At 49.8% G+C, this 13,986-nt stretch overlaps 1 protein-coding gene across 1 annotated transcript in view; it reads right to left on the reverse strand.

Moving 5' to 3' along the window:
* LOC144768993 (coiled-coil domain-containing protein 86-like) overlaps positions 1–12,977 on the reverse strand; it is a 61,201-nt gene extending 48,224 nt beyond the window's left edge. The window contains exons 1-2 of the mRNA XM_078652985.1: positions 12,424–12,977; positions 7,848–7,977 (exon numbers count right to left, since the gene is read on the reverse strand). Of these exons, the coding sequence (XP_078509111.1) occupies positions 7,848–7,977; positions 12,424–12,902 (609 nt within the window). The 5' untranslated portion in view covers positions 12,903–12,977. The remainder of the gene's footprint in view (positions 1–7,847; positions 7,978–12,423) is intronic.
* Positions 12,978–13,986: the final 1,009 nt, after the last annotated feature.

The raw sequence follows: 13,986 nt of genomic DNA on the forward strand, positions 1-13,986 counted from the left end.
CTACTACACAGTTAATGTGACCGTTGGGCCGACACATACACAAGGTAGATAGCGGATTTAAAGGAAAAATCTATTTTGGTATGGTGTCCACTGCAGCGGATACAAGGCTGCATTGACAGCGGTTGCTGTGTGCGCGACATAGGAGGGGCACCCAGGCAGCAACAAGGACAGGTAAAAGGCTTCCTGAAAGACTGCACAGAGCGCAATGTATCACAGAGCAGCCAGAACTAAAATTAGTGGTGAGAGGTGCTGAAGGTGGAGCTGGCCCATTGATATCCGGCAGCGCGGCCGCATAGGACGAAAATACAGTCTCATTATCACCCCTGGGGTACTAAATGGATATAGATTCCCTGGGGTACTTGCATATTTCTAAATTAAATATGTGACATGGTAAAGTGGACGCTATTCTTATTGCTCTGTATCGCCCACCCAATGTTCTTCTGGCCCACGTCTTCCGCTCGTGATGTCTTGGAAGCCACACCACTGGTCCCAGACGAGTGAGACATGCCACCTGCCAAGCACACCTGGCTAGGCTCTCCTTTCCTTGGCTGTGAGTTGCTTAGTGCAGCCAGACCTTTTAAATGTATTCTATGCTGTTCAATTGTTAGCCATGTTCTACAAGCATTTACAAAGCAATACCTATTGTATTGCAGAGCGCAGTGTCCCTTAAGCGAGCGCCACACTCTGCATGCAAATACAAGCATTGGCATAGCCAATAGGTCTCGCATTTGGGACCTTATAAGTGTTTAGCCATGCAACAGTTGGTATTGTTGCACCAAAGATATTCTGCTGCATAACTAAATACTTCTAGGGTCCAAAAAGCGAGACCTATTGGCTATGCCAATGCTTGTTTGTTTTTTGTTGCCGTTTTGTTTAAGTTGCCATATCTACAATAGCTGGACATGGTTTTTGTTAACAGGTCTTTGCATCAAATGAACTTGTTTTCATTGCTCTGAATATGGTTTCCATTCTGGTTGTAGGAAGCAGTCATTCCCGTGGGTGTGGGGGCTGCCTCGCTGTGCTCATGCGCCGAACTCTGCAAATGGGAAAAAGCCTGGTGCAGGCGCAATTTACAAGTGTAGAGTGAGTGAGCCCCAGGCAGCATGACTCACTCACACAGGAGTTCATGCACTGCACCTTCATACTCCGCATGGTTTAAGGAAACTCGACCCACTCCCTCCCAGGCATCGAACACATATTTACCAAGAAACTCCGAGAAGAACCTGCCTGCTGCACTGACGGCTGGTGGTGTGTGCCTGGTGAAAGCGTGCACTGACGGCTGGTGGTGTGTGTGCCTGGTGGAAGCGTGCACTGACGGCTGGTGGTGTGTGTCTGGTGAAAGCGTGCACTGCCGGCTGGTGGTGTGTGTGCCCGGTGAAAGCGTGCACTGACGGCTGGTGGTGTGTGCCCATGGTGGAAGCGTACACTGATGGCTGGTGGTGCATGTGCCTGGTGAAAGCACGCACCGACGTCTGGTGGTGTGTGTGCCTGGTGAAAGCGTACAGACGGCTGATGGTGTGTGTGCCTGGTGAAAGCGTGCACTGACGGCTGGTGGTGTGTGTGTGCCTGGTGGAAGCGCGCACGGACGGCTGGTGGTGTGTGTGCCTGGTGAAAGCATGCACAGACGGCTGGTGGTGTGTGTGCCTGGTGAAAGCATGCACAGACGGCTGGTGGTGTGTGTGCCTGGTGGAAGCGTGCACGGACGGCTGGTGGTGTGTGTGCCTGGTGGAAGCGTGCACTGAATAAATTGTAGGCCAAAAAAATGTATATTTATTTTTGTAGCAATGGTGGCATGCTGCACTTTTGATTAATAGGTTTAAAAGTAAAGTGCGCCATACTGCGATTGCTACAATAGTTAAGTGTCAATTAACAATTGATGTGTGCACTAACGGCTGGTGGTGTGTGTGCCTGGTGAAAGCGTGAGCTGACGGCTGGTGGTGTGTGTGCCTGGTGAAAGCGTGAGCTGACGGCTGGTGGTGTGTGTGCCTGGTGAAAGCGTGAGCTGACGGCTGGTGGTGTGTGTGTGACTGGTGCAAGAATGCACTGACGGCTGGTGGTGTGTGTGCCTGGTGGAAGCGTGCGCTGACGGCTGGTGGTATTTGTGCCCGGTGAAAGTGTGCACTGATGACTGATGGTGTCTGTGTCTGGTGAAAGTGTGCACTGACGGTGTGGTTGTGTGTGTGGTAATGTGCGAGTGGTTGTGTGTGTGAGCGCTTGTGGTTGTGTGTGTGCTTGTGGTTGTGTGCGTGTGCTTGTGGTTGTGTATGTGATTCTGTTGTGGTTGTGTGTGTTGGAGTTCATAATCGGTGTGAATCAAGAAACAGAGTGCATGACGAGAGGACAGGAGTCCAAGCCAGCTCTCGAGAAGGCTTCCTTCAGATTACGGGTTAGTCGTTACGAACAAAACACTTGTAAACTTTTTCTCAAGCTATTTGTCATCTCATGTAAGAAACAACTCTCCTCTGTGTTTTGTATCATGAACCACTGGCCCAGGTTTATATGTTTTTATGTGTGTCTCTGTATATTTAAAAACAGTGTCTATCCGATGTGGTCAGGCTCGCTCTCTACGCACCTTAGAGGTAGCTGGTCTGATACAATTTGACAGGGCTGGTTTGGGTTCCCAGTCAGGACCGGTTGTCAATGCTTGTTGTAAACGCATAAGCCTTTTTATGGTGCATTTATGGTGTGGTAGATTGGTAATAATCACGCCCATGCTGCCATGTTTTTCTTCTCACCATATCTCCAACGCGCAGCGTTCTCCGAGGTCGACGCATCATTCATTGTATGTTGCCTGAATTGCCCTACACCTCCACCCTCACATTAAGCCAAGTCATTCCCGCTAGGCCTACTGGGTAATATGCCGCAGCCCATAGACTCGCACAGCCTCGAGGGGCAGGCCATCTTGGTGAAGGTGGCTCAATGACACTCAACAGAAAAAAACAACAGTATCACACATTCGTTTCTGCTAGTTCCTCGCTGTCACAGCCAACTCATATGGGGGCCTCCAACAGGAGCAGCGAGGCCGTACTCCAGGCCGTCAACTTCACCCGGCCGCTTGCTATTGAGACAGCACTTCTTCTCTCTGCGCTGTCCTTCTCCAGAGCAGCTCTTAGTTGGGTCACACGCCGTGAGCGAGCACATGGGCTGTCCATGCGCCCTCGCTGGCGAAAAGTGAAAGCGTGGGGGAGCGCCGCCGTATACGCTCAGAGATCACGTCTCTAAAAGCGTGCAGGTGACCAGCCGGTCTCCGGCAGAAGCGGTCGCTCCACCATGCGTCCTGGTATCGTAGCCTGCGAACACTGATTGAGCCTGTGCATTGCCTTGTTATTGATTGTGCCTGTATTATAATTACAGCGCTCCACCGCTCGCATTGCCCCCTGAGATTAATTGTGCCGGATTGTGCCCTTAAGCATTAGTTGCAGCGTGCCCCAATCTCGTCCTGTTTGCCTTTTGTTGTTGTCGCTGCCATTTGGTTGCGCCTCCAGCCCGTCCCTCCCCCCACGCTCCCGCCTCCCAGCTGCCCCTCCCACACACTAGCTACCAGGAACGTCCCGTCCGGCGAATCGCTGTGACCAGCCTGTCTCCGGCAGAAGCGGTCGCTCCACCCTGCGTCCTGGTATCGTAGCGCTGCTCGCAAACGATTCTGTGCCTCAATAATCTATTTGTGCCTTGCCTGCGACCATTGATTGTGCCTGTGCATTGCCTTGTTATTGATTGTGCCTGTATTATAATTACAGCGCTCCACCGCTCGCATTGCCCCCTGAGATTAATTGTGCCTGATTGTGCCCTTAAGCATTAGTTTCAGCGTGCCCCAATTTATCCGGTTTGCCTTTTGTTGTTGTCGCTGCCATTTGGTTGCGCCTCCAGCCCGTCCCTCCCCCCACACTCCCGCCTCCCAGCTGCCCCTCCCACGCTCCGCCCCCTCCACTAGCCATTTATGACAGATGCATTTTTGCGCAGCGGACGCGCCCTATGCGCACCGAAGGCACGCCAAAGGTAAGCCCATCTACGCCTGGACCGCGCCCAGCGCCAGAGCCCCTGGTCCCCGCAAACCCATCACCTCCCGCATCGCGTACGACGCAGCAACCCTCTAAGCGCTTAACCCCGGCCGCCCTCCTAAGTGCCATCAAGCCGCCCCAGGACACACCCATGGACCCTTCACCTGCCACTCCTGCAAATTCGACTGCATCAAAACCCCCACCATATCCTTAAACTCCAAACAGAGCTCCGACCCTAACCACCTGAAGTGCATCCTGCTCAACACCCGCTCGGTCCAGAGTCACGCCATCGAACTATGGAACCTACTCGACACCACATCGCCGGACGTCGCCTTTCTCACAGAAACCTGGATGAACACCTCTTCAGCACCCGACATCGCCATAGCCATCCCGGACGGCTTCAAGATCATCCGTAAAGACCGCACCAAGCAAACTGGAGGAGGCATCGCCATCGTCCATAAGAACACCATCCGCATCACGACCAGTTCCGACAATAACCTCGCAGCCGCCGAACAACTTCACTTCCAGATCCACACCGACCCCAAGACCACACTCAGAGGCACCCTCATCTACAGACCACCAGGACCTCGCGCACAATTTAGCGAAGACATCACAGACTTCATCAGTCTTCACGCCCTCCCCTCCGAAGACTACATCCTACTGGGAGACCTCAACTTCCACCTGGAAAAGAACAACGACAGCAACACCATCACCCTCCTGGACAACCTCGCTAATCTCGAACTCAAACAGCGTGTTAACACCCCCACCCACTATGCCGGACACACGCTCGACCCAATCTTCACCTCCAGCAAGCACATCTCCTTCAATCACACCACAGCTCTCCAGTGGACAGACCACAGCTGCGTTCACTTCAGCTATAACAAGACTACGACCCACAACCTCTCACAACCAATTCCCCGCAGAAACTGGAACAAAATTACAACCGACCAACTCTTCACATCACTGCACCATAACCCCCCTGCAAAATCATCGGACCCAAACCTTGCAGCCACCAACCTCACACAATGGACCACCCACAGCGCTGACGAACTAGCACCCTTGAAAAAACATCAAATCAAACAAGATAACAAAAAAGCCCCCTGGTTCAATGAGGACCTCAAGAAATCCAAGAAGATCTGTCGCACCGTCGAGAAAGCCTGGCGGAAAAACCGAACCACTGACAACCTGGCCACCTTCAAGAACGCCATCCGCAAACACCACCAACTGATTCGGTCCACCAACAAATCAGCATTCAAGGACCGACTCGACAACAACGCCCACAACATTGTCAAAGAATTCACCAACCCCACCGTCGGCACGAACGACATCACTCCCTCACAAGACCTCTGCGACTCCCTAGCCTCATTCTTCCACAACAAGATCACTGACATACATAACAGCTTTGATAACCAGGCCGGAGTCCAGTCCTCCCCACCCACCTCCGAACCAAAACACCCCTCTAACAACCTGTGCGCCTGGAACCCAATCACCACTGAAGAGACCACACGCCTGATGAACTCCATCCACTCAGGATCCCCAACCGATCCATGTCCCCACCACATCTTCAACAAAGCAGACTCCATTATCGCACCCCATCTCCGAGATGTCATCAACTGCTCCCTCAACTCCGCCACCTTCCCGGAAAGCTGGAAACATGCCGAACTCAGCGCCCTCCTGAAGAAACCCACAGCAGACCCCACTGAACTTAAGAACTACCGCCACATCTCGCTCCTCCCATTCCCTGCCAAAGTCATTGAAAAAGCCGTCAACAGTCAACTCGCCGCCTTCCTCGAATCCAACAAATCCCTCGACCCTTCACAATCCAGCTTCCGAGCCAAACACAGCACTGAGACCGCCCTCATCGCAGCAACAGACGACATTCGAACACTACTGGACAACGGAGAAACTGTCGCCCTCATCCTACTTGACCTCTCCGCAGCCTTCAACACAGTTTGCCATAACACCCTTATTAAACGACTAAGCAACGTCGGAATACAAGGAAAAGCATTGGACTGGATCATCTCGTTCCTCGCCGGAAGAACCCAGAGAGTCCGCCTCCCCCCTTTTAGATCAGAGGCCACCGAAGTCAGCTGAGGCGTACCACAAGGATCCTCACTCAGTCCCACCCTCTTCAACTTATACATGAGCCCCCTCGCATCCATCGCGCGCCAACACAACCTCAACATCATCTCCTACGCAGATGACACCCAGCTGATCCTCTCCCTCACCAAAGACCCAAACACCGCCAAAACCAACCTACACGAAGGGATGAAAGAAGTAGCCGAGTGGATGAAGAACAGCCGTCTAAAACTGAACTCGGACAAAACAGAAGTCCTCATCTTAGGAGCTTCCCCCTCCGCCTGGGACAACTCATGGTGGCCACCGGCCCTGGGAAGCGCACCCATACCTACGGACCACGCACGTAACCTGGGCTTCATTCTGGACTCCTCCCTCTCGATGACCAGACAAGTAAACATCTCATCATCATGCTTCAACATCCTACGCATGCTCAAGAAAATCTTCCGTTGGATCCCCACCGAAACAAGAAAAACGGTCACCCACGCACTGGTCACCAGCAGACTGGACTACGGAAACATCCTTTACGCCGGTACCACAGCCAAACTACAGAAAAAACTCCAACGCATCCAAAACGCCTCAGCCAGACTCATACTTGACATCCCCCGCAAAGATCACATCTCCGGCCACCTGAAAGACCTCCACTGGCTCCCCGTCAACAAGAGAATAGCATTCCGTCTCCTCACCCACGCACACAAAGCCCTCTACGACCTAGGACCCGAATGCCTCAACACGCGCCTGTCCTTTTACACCCCCACCCGCCAACTGCGATCATCCACCCAAGCCCTCGCCGCAATCGCACGCATCCACAAATCCACCATGGGAGGAAGATCCTTCTCCTATTTAGCGGCCAAAACCTGGAATGCTCTCCCCACCCACCTCCGCCTTACACAGAACCACCTCTCCTTCAGAAAACAACTGAAAACTTGGATATTCGATAAGTAAAGTACCCCACTCCCTCAAGCGCCTTGAGACCCTATGGGTATATAGGGCGCTATACAAATACTGAACTTGAACAGATGACACCACCAAAAGCGCGCATTCACAGGCCATGTCTCCGAAAGCACAAGACCAGAGCCATTATCTCCAATGTCTTTTATAAGCTCGTGCACCTCTCCTGTCCCACTTCGCTAAGCTACCCGGCAACAATAAGTCTCGCTTACGGGAGCAGCGCATGGCGCTGCATCGCTGGGCGAGACCTAAAAAACCAATGCATCTAGGATTCCCATGCAGAATGTGCCCCAGACATTACCCAGAATCCATGCAACCCCCTCTAACCCTAGCATTTCCTGCAACTAGATACCATGGGGTATGGATAATGGCGTAACTGGCTTTGCTCCCAGCGATGCTGGTTAGCCGGAATAGCCTTCAAATTGTAAATAATGGATTAAAAAACAGATTGGACTCATCCAATTGGCCACAAATTTGACAATCATAGTGCATTCACACATCTGTAATAAAATAAATTGCAACCCCAAGTGTCTCTGATCACAATTTTAGACTTCCTGCCCTTCGTGATAAAACCATATTTATTTTTAGTCTGAATTTTACATTTAAATAAATATCTTACGAGCGCAGAGAAGAAATATCCTGTAGCAGGCATACTTTACGGCTCCTCAGAAATATACATGTCTTTACGTTCGAGGTCTACTGCTGTTATAGAGTATGATAGGAAAGATTGCAAGATACAAATGCACAATCAACATGGATATTTTTCTATTAACAATATAGTCCTGCTGCTCATTCCCAGAACCCAACCACATGTGAGCTAACCTCTTTAGCTTTCTGTTTCTCGTCACGTAGCTGCCGGGAAAAATCCTTGACAAGGCGCATTTCCTGACGGGCCTTCATTTTCTTATCCCATGATGTGTGGAGTGGGCGATCCTTGACCATGACAGAAAATCTAAGGATATGAAGTATGCAAGGACGAAGAAAAATATTGATGATATTCACATGGCAAAATTGGAAGCTAACAGACATTAGGCGAATCTGATAAGCGTGCAGCATCAGATCATCAAAACGTTTTATGACCTGTTGGTAACTTTATAATAGAACATAGGGACTAATCCCTCACTACGAGTATTTACTGTAGAAGTGAATATTATATATAACTTTCTTAAAGATCATATTTATAATTTTTCATTTTTAAAAAAGGGCAAACAATGCAGCATAAATCATAGGTATACATGTGCGTCTACATCAGAGCAGGCTGATAAAGCATAAATGTATACGCAAATTACAATCAAGCGGATGCTAGAAAGGGGAGACAGAGGAACGTTGAGACTGAGGACAGCGAGGCATAGACGGTTACATATAATGTTATACGGTACAACAGCCTAGGGTCAGGAAAATGAGTCATAATGGGATAGCAGGATTAACCATCAGCGTTGTTGTCAGCATCTGGTTCCAGTGATGCACAGGGGTCAAGGAGGGGCTCACACGTCCTTAGATCTGGAAGTTGGTGGTTGTAAGGGGCATAAAGTTTGCTGATAGTGTTACAAAACGTAATTTCTATTAGCCAGGCACCAGTGGGAGGGGACCTGCTGCTGGCCCAATATAGCAGTGATATAGCTGCAAAGCGTTGTAGAACAATGCCAATAGGTCGGGGTCAACTGTTTAGTCAATCATGGTGGAAATCAGAGCAAAAACAGACCCCAAGTACGCTTGAATAACAGTACAATTCCAAGTCAAGTGTACAAGATGGGCCTGGTCTACTGCGCACTTGCGACAATGATGAGGGTCAAGCCTAGCCAGTGCTTTTGGTGCAGGGTACGCGGGGTGCACGAAAGCACGAAGTCAGAGCCATTATCTCCAATGTCTTTTATAAGCTCGTGCACCTCTCCTGTCCCACTTCGCTAAGCTACCTGGCAACAATAAGTCTCGCTTACGGGAGCAGCGCACCGATGAAGCACATCATGCCTGGGATTGTTGAAGATCAATTTTGTCTGCATACAACAGTAGCACCAGATGCTGTATGGGATGGAATGACCCAAATCATGTTCCCAGGCTGCCATGGATTTCTCCACATCCGGCGATCGAAGCGTCAGGCAGGTGGGGCAAAGTCAGAAAACCAACCTACCAATATCCGTGGTGGATATCACTAAAGACAGGGTGGGCGAGGCAGAGGGGGGGTAAATAAGCAAGTCCCTCAGGGAATGTGGGCAGTGTGTCACGCATGGTAATATGAACATATTACCATGTGTGTCCTCATGTAACGTAACTGGTGCTATGTAAAGCGCTCTGATAACTGGTTCGGTTCTAGTTCGCGCTATATAAAACTCCAAAATAAAAATAAAAATGAACATGATAAAATACAAAACTATCCATGTGTTCCAGTCCTCACTGGGGAGTGAGGACGGGCAAACATGGGTATGGGCCACCAACAGGCCATTAATAAAGAGCTCTCCATTAATAAAGAGCTCTCCCACTGCATGTAGTTGATGCGCTGTTAGGGTGCACTGTACCAGTTGTCCCTATGTAACAGGGAGCCATGGATTGTTGAGGAGGAGAGGTTGAGGGGAATACAAATAACCAGTCACCCAGGTAGCGTTGGAATCTAGACCAAGCCCAGAATGTTGTGGAAATGGTCTGTATGTTGGCATGGTCACGTGGGAGTCCTAGGGGCAGGAGTGAAAACAGTGCAAGACCCTCTTATTGGTATCTTTCAGGCCACTGGGAGTCTTGTGTTTGGGTGATACAAATAATAGGCAAAGTGTGATTGTGCCACCAAGTGTATAAATGAAAATGCAGTACACAGAAGCAGTCGCAGTAATATGGAAGAGTCAATGTCTCATCAAATATGGGGACGACGGCCCACCCAAACAAGATGTGTCAGGTGGTCACGAAGGGTGGCAAAAAGACTGTTGGTCAGCGCAATAGGTTTATTTATTAAGAGCGACTAAAAAATCGTGGAAGGACCACGATTTTTATTATAGTAATGCGCCCCATGATGAAAAGATAGTTTAATCCATCATTTCACCTACTAGATGAGTATTGTTAGCAGGGCCATAGTTCTGGTGTACAACTTTGTATTTTTGCTTGTGCAGGACGATAGCCAAGAATGTAGTGGAATCTGTGCACCATCGCAAGGGGTACTCCATGTTGAAGGGTACAGTGGCCTCAGCAAGCCAAAAAGTTCTGCTTTCCCCAGTTTATAAAAAAAAAAGCCAGAGAGATGCCTAAAGAGTATTACCTCGTAAATGAGGGGAGAGAGATGCATAGACAGGTCTCATGCAAACCGTAGTATGTCGCCCACATATATTTACACTAAAAGTGGACCATGTCGGAACCGGAGCCCTCTGTGCATGAGTTGCTCCTGAAGATGCCTGATCAGCAGGTCCAGGGCAGTAAAAAAGTTTTGGGGGGGGGGTCGGGGAGGAAGGAACACACCTGTGGTGTCTCTCTGGTCACGGGAAAGGCCTCCGATGGCGTGCTCTTCACTCACAGCTGTGCCTCAGGACCATGGAGCATGATGAAATTGAGCAAGAAGGTTGACGTATGCTAGAATTTCCCAAAAATATTTATAATGGAAAATCAGTGTAACCTGTTTCAATAAGATTATGGGAAACTAAACTAAACAAGAACTGGCAAAGCCAATAGGTCTGAAATTTGTGGTCAGCCTTTGGATTTGTCAATGCATGACTTGTTTTGGCATGGATTTTGTAAAACCGTGTTGGTGTGGGAGATGTCGGGCACGCACAAAACTGTTTTGGGTCTCAAAATGCACACATTGCCATAGTATCTCGTCAATGAGCAAAACTACTTTGCAGCAGCAGCAGCTCCATTAGAGCGGAGAGGCGCTGTTCCCGCTACCACCAGCAGATAAAAAAAGTTTTAAATCCGTTTTCATTTAATCCCCTGGACACTACCCCACGACTCGGAGGACTCTTGGGGGCAGGCCCAGGGAATGATAGCTGGTTGGGGGGGGGGGGGGGAGTGGAGAGCACTCCCTTCACTGCGCATGAGGTGTTTGGCTGGCTGTCTCCAGCCCAGCCAAACCCTCATGCGCTGCATTGCTGGGGCTGGAGAGAGAAGCTTCAGGGTTGGCCACAGGGTAGGCTGGGAGCCTGTGCCCAGGGCCAAAGCAGGAAGAGCAGATGCGGCGAGAGACGACGGTGACGTTAAGGTTAGCTTGTTCTATTTTTGCCCCTGAACTTTAGAAGGAGACGGGCCACTATTGCTACTATGTGTGCATATATGCTCCTTACGAAAGAGCAGAATGATGTCACTCACAGTAGATTTGCTCTTGTGAAAATCTGAGTATTTGCAAGTTCACTTTCCCTCCAACCCCCCCCCCCCCCCCCCCCCGGGAAAAGTTTTAGGTCTATAATTGTCAGGAGTAAACCTGCAAGTTAGTAGGTTTGCATAGACTCAAAAGGGTAGTCCAACCCTCAAACTATTGCTTACCACTTACTTCAACACCAGAATGTAGATCTGTGGAAACATGGCAACATAAGGGAATTGCTAGTATTCGAAACCTATGCTATAAGCCTTGGCATAATCAGAGGCGCTATATCAGCACTCATAATGAGATTGCTCCCATAATTTATCACCACATTCCATAGCACAAAAGGGACAAGTGTATATTGTTAAAGGACAAGTAGATTTATGAAGCAACCTTCCCAATGGACAAGTAGAAATGTTATTAAATTCCACACCCCTGAGGACATAAAAGGGATTTGGAAGGCAAACGTCCCGAGTTTCTGTAGCAAGGATTTACAGGAATGAATGCTAGATGGGTCCTTTAAACTGGCCCAAGGAAGAATATTAAAGATAGTGCGTGAAGTAGGTGTAAAAGAAGAGGACCTGCAGTAAAGATGTAGGAGTAGGTGTATGCATGTGTCAACTTCTCTACAGGACCTTCAACGGTGTACTCCCAATGAAATATCCCAGGGCAATGGGAGGAAACAGAGTGCGTGAAGAACGCAGCGCAAGACAGATGAGCTCTCTCAAGTGGTGGCAGGGCCTCCCCAAGAAACAAGACGTGGGAAAGCCAATTCTATTATTAGACATGGAAAAGGTGTTGTCGCCCCCTCTGAAGCACTGCCTGAATGGGACACAAATGCTATGCTCAACACAAAATGCATTAAAAGTCACACTTGCAAGGAAGCCACAATGGTGTAAAATGAATTAAAGAACGGGTTATATAACGTAGGGCTCAATTAACAAGTGTGGGTGCTCTTTATTGCATCTGGTATTCAATACCACAGGGTTCATTATTTATCATAAGGTGCGATCCATTGTACCGATTATGGGTTTCTAGGAAACAACGTGCGGATTTTGATGTTTACAACACAAAAATCCGCATGATACGCCAATTACTGTATGGTCAGCAAGATCGTGGGTTTACCTTTTCTTTGGATCTTTCCAGACCCTCCCGGATTTGGGCTTCCCCTTGGGGACTGTGGCATCCACCTTGTGAGAAGGGGTGTTGGCCGGATTCTGGGGCACCTTCACCTCAAGCAGCGGTCTCTTACAGGGGACCGGGACAGCCTCCTGCGGCTTCCTCTTCTCGCCGTCCAAGTGTCCGCCACCCTCGTTCCTGAGAGCCCCTCCCGCTGACATGGGAGTCTCGGGTATCAGGGGAAGCTCCTCCGTGGGGCCACTCGCATCACCTCCGCCTTGGGTTTCCAGCTCTTCCTCCACAGACGCCAGAGTTCCTTCGCCCCGATTTCCCACGCTCTGCTCACCGTCTCCCACATCCCCGAGCGCTGCTTTCTCTGCCACAGAGCTGGTGTTGGAGTCCACAGTGCCGCCCTGGGGGCCTCGGCCGCCCAGGCGCCGGCTCCTGCGGAGGAGAGTCTCCACTCCCTCGGGGTGTTCGGCCATCTTCACAGGACAGGACTTCACTGCTCTTTCGTATCGGAAGTCGGCGGCGGCTGTGACCCACGTGTAGCTCTCCAAGGCGCTCAGCTGTGACGCAGCCTGGCGCGCGAAAACACGCGTCACGGCGCGTCCTAGGGACGTCACTCACTAGGTGACTTGTAGTTTTCATTGCTCTTGCATAACAGCCTAAACCAGCGGTTCCCGAACGTTTGAGTGCTGGAGATCGCCAGTGAATCATTATTGGGATTCGGGGACCCCTAGCCCCCACGGGTCATTACTGGAAGCTGGGGTCCCCTCCCTAAGAATTCATAGCTGCCAAGGTTTCAGATTGCAATGTGTGACATGTTCATAATTTCCGCGTAATTATTTATGAGTGACATTTTAATGACCATGAGTGACACTCATGGTAATTTCTCGTGAACAAACTCAAGCAATGAAAACCTGGGAAACATATCAATATCATAAATTACACCCATTTGAGCATCTGGGCTTTAGTTCTGTTTTTTTCAATTATCCTACATGGTTTGCTGAGCTCTGTTCAAATGCTAGTCTTAACATTAACCTGTTTTATACCTGTATAATTTTTCGGTGTGCCATTGAGCTTGCCTTGGTGGCATTCGGGTCAAGTCAATTGGTATTGTATACATATGCCATGTGTAATTAGCAAACAAAAAACATAAAGAGGTCATACTTTCTCTAACGAGGCCGTCACTCATGTTGCAGGGTGTAGCATCGCGCTCTAGTTGCCGCACGCTGCATGAGGACGCAGGCACGCTGCGTGATGACGCAGCGCGCGGCGGCCATCTTTGATGGCATTTACGAGTGTAACTCGGAGAGCACCGTACGCCCGGCGAACTCCTGCTGTGAGTAATAAACTCATATTATACAAACCTCACCCTTGCCTCTGCAACTTCATTGGGGGACAAGTAAGGAACATTACAGTGGCGACGAGGCCGGGATGAAAAAAAAAATATACGTGGAAGGAAGCCTATGGACAGAAAGATATCGGGCCCACCGAACATGAGGAGTCACCACGTGGAGCAGCAAGGAGAGGAGCATTAGGAACAGCAGGAGAGCGTGGCAGGGG

The sequence above is a fragment of the Lissotriton helveticus genome, chromosome 1_1 (assembly GCF_964261635.1).
Source record: "Lissotriton helveticus chromosome 1_1, aLisHel1.1, whole genome shotgun sequence".
NCBI lineage: Eukaryota > Metazoa > Chordata > Amphibia > Caudata > Salamandridae > Lissotriton > Lissotriton helveticus.